General features: G+C 34.9%; 1 protein-coding gene across 2 annotated transcripts in view; it reads right to left on the bottom strand.

The window, feature by feature from the left end:
• The window catches only part of RB1CC1 (RB1 inducible coiled-coil 1), an 82,702-nt gene that overhangs the window by 51,608 nt on the left and 6,891 nt on the right, over positions 1-24,203 (bottom strand). For both annotated transcript variants that reach the window (XM_012790058.3, XM_012790060.3), the window contains exons 2-6: positions 9,937-10,051; positions 8,914-9,036; positions 7,761-7,887; positions 7,420-7,590; positions 934-1,136 (exon numbers count right to left, since the gene is read on the bottom strand). In XM_012790058.3, the coding sequence (XP_012645512.1) occupies positions 934-1,136; positions 7,420-7,590; positions 7,761-7,887; positions 8,914-8,984 (572 nt within the window). In that variant the 5' untranslated portion in view covers positions 8,985-9,036; positions 9,937-10,051. The remainder of the gene's footprint in view (positions 1-933; positions 1,137-7,419; positions 7,591-7,760; positions 7,888-8,913; positions 9,037-9,936; positions 10,052-24,203) is intronic.

Genomic DNA, 24,203 nt, shown 5'->3' with positions numbered 1-24,203 from the left:
TAAATAAAAAAAATAAAAAGAAAAGGTTATCACAAAAACATTAAAAAGATCTTTCTAATCTTAATTAATCCTTCTCTTTCCTCCAAAGATTTCTTCCATTTTCAACTTAAGGCCAAAATCTATCCAACATTCATACCACAAAACAGAGAAACCTGAATTAAAGAAGCTACCAAATTTTTAAAAAAGAAGAAAAGAAATAAAGAAAACAAAAAAAAAAAAAAAAGAAAGGAGAAAAATAAAGAACTTGCTACTTGCTTCTAATTCAAGGTAATAATGATAATTTTAAAAAAACCACAGAACCCCCTCCCAAAAAAAACTGAATACAAAATATTAAAAGCACATGCACACAGACAGAATAAAGGTTATATTCCTATTGAATTATCACTATATTTTTACATTAATTACAGCCCTCTTAAAAATGAACCAGTATGTATTAGATGGGCTTCCATGCAAAGACCTAGAAAGCCATCTCAAATGAGAGTCAGAACACAATGGCTTTTTTTCACCTCATTAAACCTGTATCAGGATGGCAATATTTAAAAAGGACCTTAAAATTTTTCTCGATTGTCCAATGTTTGAAAATTTTTCCATTTCCATTGGTTATATTATTTTACATCTTGCCACTTCTATTTTGTACAAGAGATAGGCAAAGATGCTTGGTTTTGTAAATGACTTCAAAAATATTTTCAGCCTTTTCCATAAATAAAAGAAAAGAAACATTGGAGACTCCTAAAATACCTGTTAAATAAAACTGACTGTACTTTAAGATTATACAATCTATAAAAACTACAATCTGTAAAGCACTATCATAAAATGCTCAAAAAATAAACACATATATGTCCTATGAAAAACAAACTGACAGTGAAAAACTATGATAAATTTAAAAGGAATTTTAAACAAACATCTTATTATTCATTTTAATGGCAAACATACTGAGTAAGTTTTAACTTGATGTCTTCTATGGATTGCAGATAATTTGAATAAATACTTTCAAACTTGAAAAGTAGTTTTTGGTATGAATTTGAACAGTCCTCCAGATTGGCCATGATTGCAGCCCAGCCTTGGTGTTGAAGATGTTCGTCATGGACAAGACCTTCACAAAAAGAACAAAGTTTCTTGGCAACTTCATACATTTCCTATATTAAAAAAGAAAAGAAAAGAAAATAAAAGAAGGCAATGGTTTGTGTGCACATGTTTGCATGTGTACAAACATGTATATGTATGCATGAATGTGTTTGAAGCACATTTAAAAAAACTGTTTCTAAAGGACTGTTTGAGTTTATTTCATTGTTCATGCCTATAAGAAAGAATCTAAAAATAACATATGATAAGAATTCTGAGGGGTTTCTGAGCAGATATCCTAGGAGATGATTGCTAGAAGAATTCTATAAGAAGTTACTGCTAGAAAACAGAGGAGTCAGGATTCCAATGATTTGACTAATGACTAACATGTGCCATCCCAAATGTCATTGTCCTCTAATTTTCTCAGGCTGACATACTTATTAAAAGCAAATTTTGTGGAAGACAAAAACTAAAGATTAAAATACATTATCCACTTCTAGATTAAAATAACCGCAAAACATTTTTTAACTTAAGAAGATTCTAGAAAATACTTTAAGTAAATGGTGAAAAAGTAGTCCAGAGGAGAAAGTGAGAGAAAGAGATAGGAACAGATGACGAAAAGATCCAGAGAATACTAAGGTATGGAAGGAGCTGGTCTTTACTAATAAAACAAAGCCTCCTGAAGAATTCTTTAATGTGGAAGAACATGATCAAGCATATGCTTTAAGAAGACTGATAATATGGAAAAAGTTTTATAAGATGGAATGGGGAGTAGATACCTGAAAGAATGGATGAAAAGTGATTATTTTCAAGTTGTCACAGGCTAGTTGTATAAATGCAGCAACAGTTATCTAGTTATCAAAATAAATAAGAAATAAGACACTCCCTATGGGCTAGGGATATCAATAGGGTGCTTGTGTGTTATGTCATTAAAAAGTAAACTACCACACTGACTCTAAAATAGAGTGAATAAAACCCCGTAATTATGAAGCACGAAAAAGAAAAAAAGTTTTCATATTTTAAAAATGTGGAAGGTGGATGACAACACCCCTGAAAAGACCAGTAAAAACAAAAGTTATTAGGTACATTAAAGCAAGAGTTTCTTGCAGTATGTGCAGAAAATATAGGGAGAAGATTCATAAACACAAAAGAGAACATAAAAAAAAAATTCTAAACATTTAAATTTCTGGAACTGTGAAAAACTAACAAATATAAAATAATTAAAAATATACTGGAGATGAATGTAAACAACAGAAAACAAGGCAAAATATCCATAATGCAATTTATCAAAACACAACCCAACAGGACAAAGAATATGAGCAGGAGAATGCCCTAGATACATAGAAAATAAATGAAAAATGCTCAACTTGGGTCATAATCCAGAAAATAAAAAAACAGATGCCATCACCTTCATCTATCACAATGGCAAAATTTAAGACAGAAAAATGTCATCTTTAGGGTGGAGAAATGGACACTTTCAAATTGGCTGTAGGGCAGTTTGAGATCATCAAAATAAAATGTTTAATCTGACATAGAAATTCTGCTCTTAGAAATGTATCCTACAGAAACACTGGCACAGATACACACAAATATAAATACTCAAGTATGTTGACTGTGCCACTGTTTAAGAGCAAAAAGAAGATAAATCTAGTATTTTAAAAATGAAGTATCCTGCAATAATGAAAAAGGAATAATAATAGTATGCTTCCATTTATTTGGGGAGGCAGAGTAGAATTAGAACATGTATAACAACAGAGGTATGAGATAGAAACATCCCATGTGCCAGTATATAAAAGTCTGGAAAAATGCAAAACAAATGTTTGATCATCATTGGGATAGAGTGCAGAATGAATGAAAAAGGAAATTCACCTTTCCTCTATACATATTGCTAAAGTTTTATAAGCATGCAAAATCATCATTACCACTCTGTTTTAGAAAATAGTGTTATTAATGAACAAATTGAGCCCATAAGAATCTCTTTACAGATAAAATATGAATGTTGGCAAGATGATGTAAATGAAAAGAATACCAGCCTTGAAGAGAAGAGGCCCCTCTTCATTCTCACTGGCTATTTGGCCTTGAAGAAATTATTTAACCTCACCTGTTCTTGTTTCCATATGGGTTTAAGAAAGGGACAGCAGTGATTGTTTAACATGATGATATAAATATGTCTCTGCCCGCTTTTCTTTCCTGAAACCAACCATATACAAAAGGAAAACAAGAAACAAAGACAGCATCTTGATAAACTAGGAAACAACTACTACCACCCCCACCCATACAATACATGCAGCAAACCTGTGAAGAATATGAAAACTAGATCAAGCTGGGTCAGATAAAGAGGGTACCACTATTGCAGATTTTTAGCAAAACTAGGGAGAACTGAAACCACCTTGGAAGCCTGGATGGAATGCACAAACCACTCTGGGCCCTATATAAAATCCAAGCATAACAGAATAAATTATAAAACCTATCTATATGATATACTTGCTAACTGAGCAAAGAAGCCAGAGGAAAAACTGTGAGTAAAGGCAGCCCTCAAGCTGCTAAATGTTCTCTAAAGTGAAGGACAGAATAAGTCATTTTTGCTTCTCTCACACGTACATACTGATTCTCATGAGGGATCCATCCTGTATGACCCAGGGACACTTCCTGCTAGCCAGAAGGCTTTGTCTTACATCTTTTCCTACCCTGTCTTCTAGGAAGAATTCAACTCATTCAAAAGATGAGTAAAAACTTAAAACTATGAAATCTATATTACTGTGTATTTAAAAAAGGAATAAGAAAAAGACAAACCAAAGGCAGACCCCACCCTTCCCCAATCAAATGGGTATTATGATCAAATTCTTTCCTAAGAACTTAACCTAATTTTGTTTCTTAAAAAAGAGCTCAACGCAGAGATTCAGCTCAGGAACTAAACAGAAGAGGAACAAACAAATCACTTAATACTAGGCTACACTGGAAGAAGACACTGCTAAAAACACAGGGAAGTGTAAGTCAGCCTTTAGCAAGCAATACAAATGAAATAAACAGAATTACCAAGAAAATGTTGACTAAAAGGTGGTATCACTGAAGAATAAAATACACTGAAAAAATATTCCAAGACTCTGAGTATTTGAATCTGAAAATTAAAAGGAGATAATATCTGTAAAATATCAAATACAGATCATTCAATACCAGATCATAGCCTAGTAAAATAAATGAATTTCAAAGAGTTAGTGCCATGGACCACACACATACAAAAACCAATTAATTCACTATAGGCTAGTCAAAAGGGAGAAATCAAGCTGGCTACAGATTAGCACCTATTAATTTTAGATGCTAGAAAAGTCTTACAGATGACATAATACAGAGAGAAATTATATTTCAAAAACATGAGCCTATAAATATATTCAAACTTATAGTAAGTAATACAGTTCTTATGACCCCTTCCTGAAGTAACTACTACAGAACATCTTCACTGAGTTAAGAAATAAATGTAGATAATATATAGTAAAAACAAGCTGAAAACACTGAATCCATTTCAAGACAAAATTTGAAAGACCTATTGGCATTAAGTTAAAGAATGAAAAGATTTTCAGAAGTAAAAGGGGAGACAGATTAAACACAGTCTAAGTATACTGATTTCTTTATACTACAGCAGTCAAAAGATCTTTGAAGACAAAATAATCCAAACGCAAGTAAAGGTATAAATGGTGACCTCTAAAAGGACAAAAAATGAGATGACTGAATCAAATTGGGCAAGAGGTGGGGAGGGAAGTAGTAGGATACTAATTCTGCAATTGCTCAGAGTTAGCAAAAGATACTTTGCTAAGAGTTTCAATATATTAAATGAAGATATTGTTATAAAAGGAAACATTAGAAGAACTCAAAACAGACAACAAACCTTCCAAAATATCCAATGGAACATACATACGCATAAAGAAAGTAAACAGACAACAAGAAAAATTTCAAAAAGCAGCATTCAAAACATTATATATTCAGATGCCAGAAGTAAATATATTTGTACAATATTATGCAGCAATGAATTCAAACTATCAATACATGGAATGTTCTGAATGATTCTCAAGAACATAATGTTGAGTACAAGAGGCCAGACACAAAAGAACACAAACTGTACGAGTTCACTGACTTAAAGTTCAAAAAGAGGAAAATAATCTATGATTTACAAGTCAAGATATTGGTTAGCTTTAATGAAGAGAGAGTATGGGTACCGATAGGGAGAAAACATGAAGTAGGAGTTCTGGGGTGATACTATGTTTTTATCTTGTGTTCACTTTGTAAAAATTCACTAAGAACTAAGGTACCATACGGTTTGTGCATTTTCCAAAATGTATATGCCTCAATACACAAAAATCTATTCTTCATTGTACCAATGATATAACTGAGTGCAAGGTCACACCAGGAGTAAATGGGGTGACCAGATACAATCTCAGGTAATCTGACTTTAGAAACCTCACTCTTGACCAGTAAGTTATAGCATCTCTATTTCCTTCCATAATGAACTGATCTGACCCATGTCACTGTTTTGGTTATACCAGCTAGAGAATGTGTTTAAAATCTGTGATGTTTTTCCCTCCACCTTCCATTCTTCTTTCTCATTATTTTCTTGGCTATTCCTGGACACTGACCCTTACATATGACGTTAAGACCATTTTAGATCTAAAATAAAACAAAAACAAAAAGAAATCCAAAGCTCCTTCCACCCCCACAAAAATAAAATCATGGCATCATAATGGCAACTAACTGTAATCCATTAAGTTCACAATCATATTTATAAGATATATCTTCTCATTTGTTGTGTGGTTATGTTTCATGTCCTCAAGGTTCTTTCATTTTGTAGCATGTTATGAGACTTTCCTTCCTTTCTAAAGCTGAAAAATATTCCATCATAAGCACATACCATATTTTTTATTACTCATTTATCCACTGATAAACATTTAGGCTGATTCCACCTTTTGGCTATTGTTAATAATGCTACTATGGATGGTGGCATACACCATTGTTTTATTAAGTTATACTGAAAATTCTAATAATTGTTATGCTTTGTCTGGTGGTGGTAGGCAAATATATAATTTCACTTATCTTTTTCATAAACTAAACCTTTTATCATTACATTTCACTTTGTTCTGTTTAATGCTTTCAAGTCCACTTTGTTAAATATTAGTATTACCATTTTTATCTTTGTTTACATTACCTATTAGCTCTGCATATACCTATCTTTTCATACTTTAGCAACCTGTTTTAATTGTATTGCCTATAAATGATAAAGCTGTGGGCTATTTTGTTTTTTAGCTGTATAATACAATTTATCTTTTAATAAGACAATTGGCTAAGAAATCCCTAAGACTTTTACTAATCAAAGTAAATGTTTGTTTATTTTTACAAAAGGTAAATACTGTTATTTCCTTTGTTCTAAGACTTTACATTTTTTCATGTCTGGAAGCAAAATGTGGCTTACTACTGACAGCTTAATGAATTCCTATAATATTACAGTAAGGTAAACAGCGAGTTATTGGGAAAAACTAAATAACTGGGAAACAATCCGTGGGGACAGCAACTAGTAGTATAAGAGTATACACTGGATATACAGTATACTGGATAGAAATTTGACTGTCTTCCAGGAACTAACCATGGATATGGGAAAAAGAATTACATTTTTAGAGCTACTTAAGCTCTCTATGTCTACTCTAACACAGGTACTTTATTATTTTTTTTTATTTTTTTTTTTTTTGAGACAGAGTCTCACTTTATTGCCCAGGCTAGAGTGAGTGCCATGGCGTCAGCCTGGCTCACAGCAACCTCAATCTCCGGGGCTCAGCGATCCTTCTGCCTCAGCCTCCCGAGTAGCTGGGACTACAGGCATGTGCCACCATGCCCGGCTAATTTTTTTTTTTGTATATATATTTTTAGTTGGTCAATTAATTTCTTTCTATTTTTGGTAGAGACGGGGTCTCGCTCAGGCTGGTTTCGAACTCCTGACCTTGAGCAATCCGCCCGCCTCGGCCTCCCAAAGTGCTAGGATTACAGGCATGAGCCACCGCGCCCGGCCACACAGGTACTTTATTAATTAAAGAATATTCAAAAGTAATTATCTACAGATCGTCGTATAGAAGTTGACCCAATCCTGTTCTCAGATAGCTTTTCCACTCTAAAATACTGCAACTGTGAATGTAGAGTAACTAACAATGTATGAGCCTGAAATTTAAAAACTAGATATATTAACCACAAAATATATTTTTAGAATGGTTTATCATTTTTCATGGTTTTTTGCATGGTTCCTATGCAATTTAGACTACTTTATTTAGGTTTGAATGCTTTTAGGAAAATCAGTTATTTAAATAATTGTTTATATCTTACCACTGCAAGTTGTGTCCTGGAAGCAACAGTGTGAAAAACTGCAGGCATCATAAGAGATTCTTCAACTTTTATTTCCATGTCATTTTCGGTTGAAAAGGTAGTTTTAGGAATTGCAGGTGGACGATCACATAAGATCATTTCTTTGTTAAAAAGAAAAATTGGATTTGTGTCCTATATATAAAAAAGAAAAGCAGATATAACTGAAATTAAATGTTATTGAACATGCACATTGCCCTCAATATATGAAGTGAATAAACCTTACTTCTGAAAACTGAGTTATCAGCTCCCTATCTGATGTGAAAGTGGAGCATCCTTGTATGAAAGGACTCTTGGATACCTACCGTCCCAGCACTATAGGTACACACTCTTCTATCTGCAGCCATGCACTCTCCTCCATTGACCACCAGCACCTGGTGCTGAATAGCAATCTTATATTTGCTTTGAATGGCATGCTTAAGGTCTGCCACACTTAAAAAAATAAAAATAAAAAGAAAAGAAATCAGTTATTTGCATTTGTCTCCTACTTTTATTTTCAAATAAGTACTATATAAAAAAATGCTTAGATAGGCTAATGAATTTCACTCTAAAGCTTCCCCCCAAAATAATAGTAAAAAATTTAAGTGTTCTCTTTATAACATATAAACAGAATATGCTCAAATCAGTAGGAGTGCTAAAGTTCTGAGAATACAGGATTTGTGTTCAAGTTTCCACATCACTTTACAGAAAGTACATTAGTGTAAACCATGTGAAAATTCCTCCTTTTACCTACCTTTCAAACATTTCTACAGAGATAAAGCTGTGTTTAATGAAAATGAGTCCTCTAAAAAAACAAAATAATCGCATAATTCCACTTTAAAACAAAGATTATTGATTTTACAAAGTATTTATAATAATTTCAGTGTCAGATTTACTCTGAGCTCTCCATACTGCTCACAAATATCGAGGAGGACATTCATTAGGTAAATATTGGAAACTTCTGAAAACCTCAAGAATTATTAGACATCTGAGCCCCACTAATTTGGCTAAAAATATTAAATTTATTTTATTCTCATTAACAAACAAAACACATCTATTGACCATATTTAAAGGGTTAAAAACAAATGACCTAAAAACCATAGAAGTGATGTATATTGTTTTAAAAAGCTAGCAATAATTCCCTTAACAATGGCTTATGAAACTTAAAATATTAACAGCAATTGGCTATCGGTACTTATAACAATATAGCTTCAGTTTGAAATCAGATTGTTTGTGGGTCTCGTTAAATTTTGAATATCACATTCATGCAACAGAACAAACCACAACTTAAAGAATTTAACTAGCATTTCACAGAAAGATGACAATTACAAATGTAATATGTTGGGTAAAAGATTTAAGAATCACCATATGCTACACCTTTCTAACAGTGAAATAGTTTCCTCAAAATAAAATATTTCTTTAATTTTCTGCATGCAGAGAAAATGCAAAATTAAAGAGGATAAATGAAATACAACTCACGTTTGCACTGTAAGTTCAGTGTCAAATGCTAGAGTAGTTCCAGTGTTAACCAGAAATACATACAACTTCATGATGATTTCTCTGGATTCTGTGAGCTCACACCTCACCCTCTTGATACAGTTACTGGAAGAAACAAGAAATAAATTTTACAGACACAACTACAAGTGCAAATATCTTCATGCAGATGCAGCACAATTTTACTACATAAATAATAAAAAAATCAAAATAGGTTTTGATATCTAAGATGGCTAACTGGATGGTTAAAAAAAAAAGAGAGAGTAATGAAAAGCGTTAATAGTTCTACCATGGCAAAAAAGTTTGTTTTCAGAAAAAAGGGGCCAGCAGTTAGAATAAAAGTTGGTATGTTCATATTTCACACTTTTTTTACATTAAGATTAAAGCATCTGGTCAAACATCTTATCACTAAGAGTTCTTGCCCAACTTCTTCCTCAAAACAATAAACTAGACTAGTATTAAGGTTAAACTTACTAGAAGCAAGTAAGAGGCACTACTACTTGCAAATTAGGGGAAATGAGTCCCAAATCCTTTCACCAGCTGCCTCTTCATCAGTGTTCCACCTCCACAGTGGGCTAAAGGCACTCCATAAGACACTGTGGCCCTAACAGTTATAGCACCCTTGAGCAACAGTAGAAAAGTATTCCGGTCAGGAAATCAGAATATTTTAAACAACTCTGCCAGTAATGAGTCCAAGCTAAAACTAATCTATAAAATAAAGCTCTATATCAATAAACTGAGGAACAGATTTCATGATCTAGTATTTTATTTTTAACAAATGGGGGTAAAAATCTAAGATTAATTAAAGTGATGAAAGATAACTATAAACTCCCAGAAAGTAGTAGGTATCTTTATTTATGCTGTTTTCTCCATAAGCCTTAAAAATATCTTCTCTGAATTAACAGAGAAGAAAGAAAAAGCAAGTAAGGTTTTAAAATTAAAGTTTCCAAAATCATTATTTTAAATGCATTAGATCAAAAACTTACAAAGGTAGCAACTGTGACTTACCGTCAGGCACTGTGAATAGAACTACCACTTTCCTTAAGAAGCAGATTAAAACTGGCTTATGTTTCCTTTGCTTGAAATTGGCAACTGAATGGCATTACTGGTTAAACTCAGAGAACTGAAAAAGAAATTTTTCTAGATTATTAGAGAGAAAAACAATTCAATACGTAATAATAACATATAGTTGTTGTTCTCGTCTTTCTTTTAAAATCATCATCTATTAAGGGTAGTCTCTACTTAGGCCCTTTTCCTACCTGCATATTCACTGAAATCCCAACCAATGACCTTCAACCTACATCACTCCATTGAAAGACATCAAACAAGTGTCACCAATGAAGTCCCCCAAACTGCTGATTCTACAGCCTTTTCTCAGTCCTTAAAATGTAATAGTAAAGTGCCCAAGCAATGGAGTCACACAGCCTGGGTTTGGTCTTCTCCCCATTACTTGCAACCATATGATCTTGGAAACCATTTGAGTTTCCTTTCTTGTGCACAGGAATAAAAATGGCACCTGTAGCAGATAGCCTCTAAACCAATTATCTGGTCTACCTCCACCTCTTAGTATCCACACTCTAGTGAAATCCCCCCACTGCCCACATACAGGCAGGCCCTATGATATCTTTCTAACCAATAAAATATTCCAAAGGTAATGGGTTATTGTGTCCCTGATTGTTACTCAAGATTATAATTTGAATCATTCCAGCTGACTCTCTCTTTTGCAAGCTTTGACCAAGTTAGCTGCCATAGGGAGGGGCCCACCTAGTAAGAAAATGAAAGTAGTCTCTGGCCCACAGAGGGCCTTAGTCTGACAACCCTCAAAGAACTGAATCTTGACCATAACCAATGAACCCAGAAAATGATCAGCCTAGCCTCAGACAACACCTTGTTGTCTGGCCAGTGCTGGCCAACACCTTGATCGCAGTCTCATGAGAGAACCAGAAGCAGAAGACCTAGCCAAGCCATGCCTACAATCTATGAAATAATACATTTAGGTTGCTTCAAACAGCCAAGTTTATGGCAATTTCTTATTCAGCAATAGATAATTAATACAGCACAACCACATCACAGGGATATTAGGAGGATGTGAAAGAAAAACATATGGTACTTGGCAGGTAATAAGCCAACTCTCCAATGTTTGGGTGGGAGCTCAGGCCTCCTTACTCACCTTCGTACAATAGAGCTCGCCTACTCCCACGGCTGCAACTACTACCATTGCTGGCTGCTGACTCCTGAATCTTGCCCAAATTGCTCCTCAGCTGTCCATCCAAACCCTCTCAAACTCAACAAATCTAAACTGATTTTCTACAGTCATTTCTTCAATAGTTTCTAAAACTGGATAATCTTCTCTGCTCCCTAAACCTTCTTGCTTTTAGTTTATTTCTCTCTGTTGAGGAAATTTATTATACATTAACCCAATTTCTCACTATCTTAAACCTTTTGTCCTAAAAGACATATAAACATTAGCGAATCTGTCCTGCCAATTCTAACCTTTGTACATTTATTGGCACTGTATCCCTATTTCTGTTCTTTTACATCAGACCCTCACTGTGCCTCCTCTAAGATTTTTACAAAAGCTTCTTAATCTGTACCATTTCTCCTCAATCCCATGTCCACCATCCTCCACACTCCCTTCAAAGAGATCATTCTAAATTCTAGGATGATCTAGTTTATCTTTTCCTTAAAACTCACAATGATTCTGATTTTTACAGCAGCAGCTACCATTCTGTACTTTATCTTAGGAAACTACTCTGAATGCTTTATTAAATGAAATGTTTTCATATGATCCTCACAAGAATCCTTTGGAGTAGACACTACTGTCATCCTCATTTTGTAGAAAAGGAAACTAAGAATTAAAGGAGTGAAGTAATATCATAGGTTAGTGATTGAATGGCAGATTAACTCTGGCATTTTCATCATTTTTTTTTATCATTACAGTAACCCCCAAGTGAGTAAACCGACTATGGCCTCTTCCTCTCTGGTACAACATCTCACCCTCATCCTTCCACCAATCCCTCCACCACCTTTTTTTACTCCCAAATACCATATTGCTTAAACTCCCCGAACAAAATAAATTGTTAAAGTTTCTCTCTGAGCTTTCATGGGGCAGACCTCTCAGCTTAGAATTCTCCTTCCCCTACTTGCTATGATCACCCCTTCTACTTGCATAACCCTCACACACATTTTCTTTCACAGAATCAATCACTTCGTTCGCTGTGCTATACAATCTATATGTGCTTCCATGCTTGGATACATTATGTTTCTTTTTATATTTTTCACCTCTACTAAATAAGAGCCTCTTCAAAAATAAGGGCTATGCATTCCTGGAAACTAGCTCTAAAATAATTTCTAAATAAAATAAATAATTCAGCACTGGCAAGTATTATTCTACATCCTTACAAAGACCCTTAGAAAGCCACATGTTTAACATCTCCCCCAGGATTTCCTCAACTTGTTCTCTAAGAAAAATCCCTGGATTCTGCAATGTCATTATTTTCATCACAACAGTAAGACTCCAGTTCATCCATCACCAATGCACCCTTCCCACCATTATAATTTAAGAGTGATGTAGATACTCTAAAAAATGTAGCTCCCTTAGTTCAGCCCAATTAAACAGATACTAAAGTTCTACCTAACAAGTAGAGACTAAAATATATTTCCTGTTATTAATATACTACAGATTAGCACCAAATCTTTGAATTAATATGGGAACATGACTAGGAATCCAATAGATTAAAGTGATAAGTAGCTGATACAGAACCTCCAATTACGACAGCTAGGATCCTGAATAACACGAGCAAGGTGCTCTTCCAACTCCTGTTGGGCATTACATGCAGGGGAGAGGAAAATGTGTTAAATTGCTAAAATTTTGAGGATTTCATACAATAGGATTACTAAGGCTATCTTGATTCATATAATTACTTTTCCTTCATGTAATAAAAGTTTTTCCATATTACAAATGCTTCATAGTAACCAATACCAATGGTTAAAAAGCATTCCAACTTGTGAATTCACCATAATTTACTTACTACCTCCTAGGTTTGTTCGTTGAATCCCACAAACATAACTTTTAAGATAGATTCCTAGAAGTAAAATTGTCGGGCCAAAACGTTCAAACATTTTAAGGCTGTTAAAGTATGCTACAAAATTGCTTCTTTTACCAAGTTATGCTCCTCAGGCTATGTACCAAGTCAACAAGGACAATAATATATCCTTGCAGGTACTACATGTTCAAATGTTTTCCAATAATATTTTACATATACATGTCATCTTTATTAGTGAGTTTGAATGTCATTTATTCACAGATTGCCTAATTTGTACCAGATATTATGCTAGACACAGAATGTAGCAGGGAACAAGATAAACACAGTATAGGTCCTGGACTACTATGAACCTCAGTTACTAGAAAAAAAGGCTAGCTCCATCTTATAGCATTAGCTCAAAGATTAAGCAAGACAACATGTGTGTATATATATGTGTATATATACTCACTTATAAAACATGCAATGCAATGCCTAAGATAAACACTCAGTAAATGTACTCAACAAATTTTGTACACATACATTTAAGGCATTGAAAATTTTTAAAATGATGAAAAAAAGCACAATACCTGTAGCCAGGCAAAGTAAGCATAATTGTCATAAATGCGATACTTTCTAATATGCAGACAGTGACGGGGAAATATAAAGAGCTCTTAACACATCTACAAGAAGATAGGCCAGAAGGTGCAGACCTAGAAAAGGCATGCAGATCTGAGAGATGTTAATGAGAGGAAGCTAGAGATAAGCAAGGAATCAAATGACTGTATTGAACAAAGATATGCTGAATGTTAAAAGGAATAATTTTGTTTTCTGAAGGACTGGGTAGCTAAAGTATGGTAACTAGAATGGAAGGAATATTCATTAATTTATTCATTCATCCAAATCCAACAAATACTTAATCATTTTCTGTGCCAGGACTGAGTACTGTGTTAAAAAACTAGACATCATCTTTGCACTCATGGAATTTACACTCTTGAAGGAGAGACAGACATAAAACAAGAACAAAGTAAACATAAGTTGTGGCAAATGAACACACACAAAAAGAATAAGTAGGAAGAAGGACCTATTTCAGATTTAGGTGATTAAAGGAGGCCTCTATGTGGGTTACATTTAAATGGGTTCTTTGCGATAAGAAAAGGCAGGTACTGACATGGCAGGGGTATAGCAGTATAAGACGACACATCATTTTTGTGAGATTAAACATAAAATCTTAATAATCACTGTATTATATTTTTGCTTATCTCTTTTTCCTTGTGAATATCATTTATCTTTTTGTTTTGATATAATTTCACACTTAGAGAAAAGTTATAAGAATATTACTAAGAACTACCCTTGTCCCATTTACCTAGATTCACCAACAGTGAACACTGTGTGTGCTCCATTTGCTATAACCTTTGTGCCAGTGCACAGTCTTGTGCAAGTACATGCTTGTGTGCTCACTCGCTCGCTCTCCCTCTCTCTCTCTATATATATATGCACAGACACAGAGACATTTTTCCCAAAGTACTTGAGATTAATTTGCAGAATGTCCCTTTATTCATAATTCTTCAGAATGTGTACTCCCTAACAGTAAGGATTTTCTCCTAAATAACCAAGGAACATTTATCAGATCATGAAATTTAACACTGATGCACTATTATCTAATCCACAGGCCATATTCAAATTACTGTCCTAATGATATCCTTCAGTAGCTCCCCCCTTCCAGATCCAGGATCCATTTCAGGGTCACATGTTGTATTTAGAACTCTAACATCTAATCTCTTCAATCTGGGGACAGTTAAAAATCTTTCTTTTTCTTTTCATGATCTATGGCCAATATTGCTCTCAATCTATCAGAGGCTTTAGAAATCATTAAAGAGTAAAGATGACCTTGTTCCCAGTCACTTCATGCCTTTAAACAAACACCAATCTCTTCATATGACATTCATACTAAGAAACACTTCAACCTAAGAAACCACAATCATTAACAATGCTAATCAAAAAAAGGTGACGGACCTAAACTTCTTAGAGAAATAGTTTATCTACACACTTCATGAACAATTTAAATGATTTTTCAGCTAGTTTTGATTGCAGTGGCTCTAGAACCTACATTAAAATCTGACTCCATTATTATATAAGGTACACATGATATTACTATTTGTCATTTAGTACATTTCAAACAGCTTCTAGTGATGTTAAAGACAATATCATTTTCCCAGGTTTTCATCCATTGTTTATACAACTATAAGACTGGCAGCGTTAATCAGAAGCCCCTTCTGGATCTGAATCTTCACTCTTTACAGCTTCATTAACTACCAGCTATCACCAAAGATCTATGTAAGAATACAGAGAAAAATCTAACTAGTACAACCAGGCATCATTTCCCCATGGTCTACTGTGCTGACAGTCTGTGAGTGAATGTCAGGATCATGGCTTTCATGGCCACAAATGCTCTTTATTTTTTCCACATGGCCTAAGTACATGGCACACAAAATAATCATTGCTAACACTTATTAGAGTGATTCATTATATACCAGTCATTATACTAAGTAATTTTATATACATCACACCTCATCTACGTAACATGTAAGACATTCATGTTATTATTGTTTCCATTTGCAAATGCAGGAAAAGAGTCGGAAGTTACTCAACTTGGCTAAAGGAAGAAACTTAGTAAACAAAAGATACAGGGGCTTGAACACAGGTCCGTTCGCTATGTTTATTCAATAAAGATATCACCTAATGATAATCTATTCTCAGGCATTTTCTATACAATAGAAAATAATTGCCTGATCTTGTGGAGCGTAACATTCTAGTGGGCAACCTTTAAGTTTTGTATTTATGTACAAGCTCCATGACACCTACTTCAGGAAGAAAAAAAAATTACAAAAAATGCATTTTTTTTAAGTAAAAACAAAAACTACATTTCAAAATACATACTTCCACTTTACTGTGTTTTATTCTTCAGAGATAATAATAGTATTGGAATAGCAATACCTACTATTGATTGGAACAAGTATGGACTATACCAAGTACACAATATTCTCACAAATCCTACTGTGACAAAAGTTAGTATTACCAACATTACTGAAATGACAAAACTATGGCTCAAAGAAGTTCATCTTTTACTAAAATACTAAGATCCCTTACATTTAATCACATGTAGAAAGCTGATTCTATGACTTGGCATTTTACTGTTCCTTTAGAAATCCCAACAATTTTTTTTGCCTCGTAATTTTCCCCTCCATGTGATCATTTTCAAATATTCACTTTTCTAAAACCAATACCAGGCCGGGTGCAGTGGCTCACGCCTGTAATCCTAGCACTCTGGGAGGCCGAGGTGGGCGGATTGCTCAAGGTCAGGAGTTCGAAACCAGCCTGAGCAAGAGTGAGACCCCGTCTCTACTATAAATAGAAATAAATTAATTGGCCAACTAACATATATATAGAAAAAATTATCCAGGCATGGTGCCGCATGCCTGTAGTCCCAGCTACTCAGGAGGCTGAGGCAGCAGGATTGCTTGAGCCCAGGAGTTTGAGGTTGCTGTGAGCTAGGCTGATGCCATGGCACTCACTCTAGCCTGGCCAACAAACTGAGACTCTGTCTCAAAAAAAAAACAACAACAAAAAAAACCCTTTCCTTATTAGGTTAGAAAAATGGGATGGCAAAACACTTAGAAATGTGACAAGGTAAAGTTTTCGACTAAAGGAAAGTCACCATCCAAGAAATGGCATGGACCCAGATCCTGGGAAAACAAGATTTTTTTGGTTCATAAATGAAAAGGTGACTCTTGGCATGTAGCAGGGACTAGAAATTCTTCCTGGTCATCTTGGCAGTCTGAAATTCTAGGCTTTCAGGAAGAAGCGAAGCATGATTCAGTATCTATTCTCTGGGCAGAAAATAAAATGGTGTTGGCCTCCACTCCAAGGCTGCCAGGCCCATCCCCCTCAGGTGGTCCCTAAGGATCCAGAGTAAGTCTCAAACTCATGACAACTGGGCGCAAAGCATGCCCACCATACCCTGGGTGGCCCACACCAGAAATGTGGGACAGGGCAGGCATTTTCTCTCTTGCTATATAAGCATCTACATAATAGCCTTGATTTTGCCTCTTGGACAGCAAAGACTAAGATACTTAACTATCTGGTCTTTGCAGAGAAAGTATGTGACTCCTTTAAAGCTTGAGCAACTGTAGCCACTTCAGTGACAGCTGCACATACCTCAGTTACTACCAGGCATCTAGTAGCCAAGGACTGAAGCCCCCTGGTAAACCCAGGCCATTCACAACATTACCACGAAATGGAAATGAACCCAACAACAGCAAAGTCCCCTACAAGAGAGCCCAATTTCCCAGTTTTCTTTCTAGCAGAGAACAGACTAGGGACTGATCACAAAAATGACTGATTCTCTCTCTGGCTTATGTGGGAAAGGGTAGGAAAATAAAAATTAAAAAAAAAAAGGAGTTGTTTTCCATTACCTGCCTCCCATCACTTAATTTGCAAAGATGTGACTTTCCTTTCTCCTTAAAACTGGTGAGGAATGACAATATTATAACAACTAACGGTTATTATTTGCTGTTAAAAAAGCGTTCCTAAGAATTATTTAAAAATCACAAAGACCCACAATACACAAAGAGGCAAAGAGCATGAGCAGGTAATTCAAATGGTTAACAAATGTAGAAATATTTGAAACTTCTTCAGTAATCAAAGCAATACAAATCTAAAAGGAAGACATTATTTTTCACCTATCAAACAAGCAAGATTTTTAATCTAAGATTCCAAGATTTTCAACCCAAAGGAAATAAAATGTATAAAAAAGTAAAAACTACTTTAGAAATTAGTATAAGCAAGAAATTTTTCCCTTTCATAAATTATTAATATATATTTCACAGTTCCACTGAAAAAGAGCCAGTGACAACCTGCCTTAAATACAGCCTTCAATACCCATGGCACTCCAAGTAGTGAAGAATTATCTTTATCCAAAGAAGGTCTGGCCTTTGCCCTCTGCTATTGGGAGGTGATCTCAAGGCCCTTGGAAATGTCTTGAAAGACAGGATTGTCTCTGTCTGTCTGGGAGCTTTAGCCATGGACAATGATAGGGGCTTCTGGACACATGTATCAGTTCAGTTCCTATTTCCAGAGGAACTGGAGACCGGAACAGATTAGTCTGACCTCCAGGAAAGTCAGCCATAAAACCAATGTGTGATCAAGCCCCACCATAAATATGAAAAATGAAATGTTTACTTGAATTGGATTTTCTTGGACCTGTCCTAGATGACACCCAAGATACCTAGGTACTCAAGTTTCTCTCGTTACCTCTCATACATAAGGTAAATTGTATATATAAGGCTCTCAAGCCAGCTATTTAGGGAAACAGACAAACCTGGTCTTTCTTGAAGGGCTGTACAGTCTTAACAATATGTGAAAGGCCAGATCTGTAATACTAACAGTAAATGGGTAAAGAGTTGCATTACTCTCTCACATAATGAGCACTCTGTCCCAGTCAAACAAGATATCATCTCATTTTTATACACAGTCACTTTTCTATCACCTAAATCTCTTCATAAAGCTGCCTCTTTACCTTAATTCCTATACCACTAAAATCTTCTTTTTAAAAAAGTTCTATTTCTATCTTAAGCTGCTATTCCAATTCTGGATTACTGATTTTTAGAGGGTCATGTAATATTTAGGGTCATGTAATAGTTTCACAGCAAGGTAAATGTGTTTGGTACAGGAAAGATTTTATTTCATTTTTTTCACATTTCACAGACTGGACACAGTAAGGGAATGGAAATATGAATTTTTGTGTAAGCAAAATAAAAGATTATCAGATTTTAATTAAAAAGTATAGTTTATAAATTAATTGAATACTCTGGACAACAGGCTGAATGAAATACATACATTCACACTAATGCTGCAAATTCTCTTATTAAAAGAAATGCCATAAGGTATATAAAGACAAATTTTGTGTAATCTAAGTCAACGTTATAAAATTTTATTGAACTGCACCTTCCTCAGCTGATCCATGAGCCACACGGCTTTATTATCAAGGAAAAAATATAAATTACAATTAAAAACTCTTCCTCATCAGTACACATGTGTAAATTTCCATTCCCCTATCTGTAAATGGGGATGTTAATAATACCCACCTCATATGGCTGAAGTAGAAAATGAGAGCTTATTTAGCACAATGCCAACTTCACAGTAAAAAATCCAAAAATGTGATCTAGGGACAAGAACTAACTCTGTGACCTAACACAAAACACTCAAAAGCACCTGTTGATTGAACAGAGTTTCACAAGCAAATGTATAAATACTTTTAGGATGCTACTAGCAGTACTCTATGAAAGTGAGAAAGCAGAGTTCTAATAGTAACAGAGAGATAACTGTTATTCAAGTAGCTAACTCTTGGCAGCCTCTTTAACCAACGTACTCCAAGGCTCTTATATTTAAAAAAAAAAAAACAAAAACACGTAATAATCTTGGTTGAATTTAACATCCTATGGTAATAAGTACTCCCTGCTTCTACATGAACAACTACTAAGTCTCTGTATCCTCTCTTCCACTTTATTTCCATTAAGCAATCTAATTCAGTGCTTACTGCTACACACCTAGGCTCTGACAATTACCTGAGCTCTTCCTTTGTGCAGATTCCATCTAAAATTCATCTTGGAAGATAACAACAACTCAACAATCTTTGGTCTTCTTTTTTTTTTCTTTTTGAGATGAGGGCTCACTCTGTCATTGTCGTCCAGGCCGGAGTGCAGTGAGTGGCACAATCATAGCTCACTGCAGCCTCAAAGTCCTGGCCTCAAGCAATCCTCCCACCGTAGCCTCACACGTTGTGAGGATTACAGGTGTGCACCACCACACTCGGCTCCCCCCTCCCCAAGTATCACAGAGATATAAATGTTTCTGGATTGTTTTTGTAATGCTAGAGTCGGGGTAAGAGTGTGCCACTCACCCAGATAGTGTTCATTGTACCCGTTAGGTAGGTTTTCACTCACCCATTCCTCCCCCTTGATTTTCCATTGAGTTTTACTTCCCTATATGCACATGTGTACTTATCAATTAGTCCCAATATAATAGTATATGTGGTATTTGTTTTTCCATTCTTTAGATAGTTCGCTTAACATAATGGTCTCCAGTTCCATTCAAATTCTTGCAAAAGCAATTAATTCATCCTTCTTCATGGCTGAGTAGTATTCCATGGTATACATATACCACATTTTGTTAATCCACTCATGAATTGATGGGCACTTGGGTTTATGTCACATCTTTGCAATTGTGAATTGTGCTGCAATAAACATTCGAGTGCAGGTGCCTTTTTGATAAAATCACTTCCTTTCTGAGTAGCACCTAAGTGGACACATAGGTGCTACAGTAATAGGGTATTGGGCAGGTGGGAGGGGGGCGGGTATATACATACATAGTGAGTGAGATGTGCACCATCTGGGGGATGGTCATGATGGAGACTCAGACTTTTGGGGGGAGGGGGGGAAATGGGCATTTATTGAAACCTTAAAATCTGTACCCCCATAATATGCCAAAATAAAAAAAAATAATTAAAAAAAAAAAATCACTTCCTTTTCTTTGGGTAAATAGTCAGAAGTGGTATTGCTGGATCAAATGGTAGGTCAACTTTTTAGTTCTTTGAAGAATGTCTATATTGTTTTCCATAGAGGTTGTACTAATTTTCAGTCCCATTAACAGTGTACAATCATTCCTTTCTCTCTGAATCCATGCTAGCATCTATTGTTTTTGGACTTTTTAATAAAGCCATTCTGACTGGGGTACGGTGATATATCATTGTGGTTTTAACTTGCATTTCCCTGATAATTAGTGACAATGAGCATTTTTTCATATGTTTGTTGGCCATTAGTGTATCTTCTTTTGAGAAGCTTCTGTTCATGTCTTTTGCCCACTTTTTCATGGGGTTAATTTTTTTTCTTGCTGATTTGAGTTCTTTGTAGATTCTGGTTATTAGAATTAGTCCTTTATTGTATGTACAGCTTATGAATATTTTCTCCTCATTTCTAACTTTTTTTAGTGACAGGGTCATGGCTGTGTTGAGCAGGCTGCTCTTGAACTCTAAGTGATTCTATCACTTTAGCCTCCCAAATTGCTAGGATTACAGGAATGAGCCACCATGCCTAGCCTGTTAAGTCCTCTTTTAATGTTACTTTACTTCTCCAACTAAAAATGCTTCCTAACATCCACTCGATTAAGCTCCTTAGACTGACACTCCACTGTTTCCCTTGTTTTACTAAAGTACATAATGCTTCAAATCATTTAAACTGATCTCTTGATATGAACAATGAGCCTTGGTTTTTTGTGCCTCTAATTCATCTCATTCCATAGCTTCCATTTTATAACCAAGAACTCACAAATATTCTGTCATAAAGTCTTTTCCAATGTACTGGCTGTCAATGATCTGTTCCTGAAGCATTTACTGCTCAGACTTCAAATTCCAACTAATCACATAACAGTGTTTCTATTCAAAACATAAATAAATACCCTGCTACACTTTTTTTTTTGACACTTGCCAAATACCTTACATTGCCTCAACTGTATTTTAAACAGCTAAAGAAAACTTGGACCTATCTTATGCCTCTCCTTGAAACACCACAATACTTAACATATAACATAATACCTAGAGACAGTGGACAGCCAATAAATGTTTGAGGTCAAAACTATGGAAAAGACTACAATGAGAACCAAAACTGAAATCAAAAAGACAGTGACTCAAAGAGGAACACTGCCTCCACTTATTTACCACAATATATAGTCTATGTACATATTCCCATATGCTTGATATCAAAATAAGATGATTCAACAAAGCTGAATTCTCTGCTTTGTATGTAATAATCATTTAAAACATTAAGCAAGAAGGGTACATACTTGGGCAGAAGAAAGAAATCTGGGTTTTAGGACTAAACTAGCTTCACACCTTTAGTCCTGTGACCTTAAGTTATCCAATTTTTCCAAATCTCAGTCTCCTCATCTGAAAAAAAGGGGTACACTAGATGATTCTTTCAACCTTCTATAAAATTACACACAGTCAAATTATGCATCAAACCCAATTCTAACATACATCCATTGGAACAAATATTAATTTTAAAAACTTAATTTGTGGGCCAGTGTCCAAAGAGATAAACATATATGTTATCTGCCTTCTAAAAGCTCAATCACATAAAATGCACATTACAATATTAAATAAGAAGAGGTATGCAAAAGTTATACTGAGAAGGAATGGATACAAACTCATTCCCCTCCACTCCTCCCCCCCCAAAAAGGCTATGTAAAATCAAGTTCCAACTCAAATTTACCTGCAATGATCACACATTACTAAAAAACTTAAGAGGACAAACATAGTAAACCACTAATTTCTTTTAAGGAAATGATCATTTTAAAAAGCCAATCCTCTTGTCAATGTGGAACTCTGGGCTTGCTCATTATGTACATTTTCCCTTAACTTACGTAAAATCCATTAATTCCACTAATGAGTTGAATCTTCATGATCTAGAAGTAGTTATTGTATGTAATTGTAAGGTACAAGCATAGGAATTAACTGTTATTGAAGGAATAAGAATTTTTTTCCTTGCTTTATGTGTTTAAAAAAATTAGCTTTATTAGTCTTATAAAAGCCTAGTACTATTACTTTTTACCAAATAGGATTTCTAAAATTTGACATGATGCTCATTTTATATAAATCTTATCTTTTATAAACCAAACCATATTTAATATTACACAAGTTAACACAAAACAATTTTTAAAAGTAACAGGTTAGTAATTCAACAATTGACACAAGATTTTCTTAAAATCATTTGACCCTGTGCTTAAACAAGGGCTTTAGTTTCTGCCCACTGAGACAATAACTACTACGTGCCTACAATATATATTGAGACATGGTAGAAAAGAACTGTTAAAACATATCAAACATAGTGTCATGTTCTCTGGGCAGAAAAGAAGTAAAAAAAAAAAAAAACATATCAAACAAACTCATAGTAGTTAACACTGTGGGACTGTGGTGCATTAATAAACAGATAAGGTATGAAACAGAACAGATCCAAATATATCTTTATATATGCACACACAGATATACCATAATGGCAGAATTTCAAATTGGGGGAAGGGATAAACTTTTCAAGCAATGGTATTAGTATTACGACTAATGGTTCTCCATAGTATATACTGTCTGGAGGAACATATTATTTACTAAAAAATGAGAACTAAAAAAAAAAAAAAACAAGTTTTTTACCCTTCAGATAGCTACTAATGATTAAAATGAGTACTAAGTATTGACAAGATAACAGTGTGCCCACTGGAAAACTTCTGACAAAAATATAAATTGGTATAATCTTTAAGAAGATTTCATCTGGCAATGTGCCAAAATTTAAAATCTGCAAACCTGCAAGTCTACTTCTGGGAATGTATTCAAAGTAAAAAATGAGACAAAAATACAAAGGTATACATCCAGTGTTTTTTGTTTGTTTGTTTTGAGCCAGAATCTCACTGTGTTGTCTGGGCTAGAGTGCCGTGGTGTCAGCCTAGCTCACAGCAACCTCAAACTCCTGGGCTCAAACAATCCTCCTGCCTCAGCCTCCCGAGTAGCTGGGACTACAGGCATGCGCCACCATGCTGGCTAATTTTATATATAATTATATATGTGTGTGTATATATATATATATATATATATACACACACACACACACACTTTGACAACTATCATTCTCCTACTATCCCAAACTCTATCCCAAACTTCAGTTATGTCTGTCCAAATCCTACTATTTTTTTCTTTGATAATAATCCAACTCCTCATTTTCCAATGACATAATCCTTAAAGCTTGCAAAATCTTCCATCTTTAAATTTCTATCCTGCTCCAACCCTTCCTGAACAATGCCTACCAGTTAGTTACAACCACTGTAGCCAGCCAGGCTGCTTCCCTCCTAAAATATCTTCCGCAGCACCTTACTACTGCTTATAGGACACAAACCAATGCTCTAACATGCTCTGTTGTTTTACAGTTATCACTCTCCTGTGACCTCTGGTTCAGTGCCCACATGGTTTCATTTAATTGCATTATCAGCCCGCCTCTCTAAGCATGTGATCTGCCAACTGTTACATGGGCTAGATTAACAAAAAAAATGGCAGACTTTGGAACAAAATTTACTTGTATTAATATCTGAATCCCATCTATCCCAGTGGGGCTCAGACAACCTCTATGCATCAGTTTACAATCTATAAACTGATAA

The sequence above is a fragment of the Microcebus murinus genome, chromosome 7 (assembly GCF_040939455.1).
Source record: "Microcebus murinus isolate Inina chromosome 7, M.murinus_Inina_mat1.0, whole genome shotgun sequence".
Classification (NCBI taxonomy): Eukaryota; Metazoa; Chordata; class Mammalia; order Primates; family Cheirogaleidae; genus Microcebus; species Microcebus murinus.
This window is presented reverse-complemented; position numbering and strand designations above follow the sequence as displayed.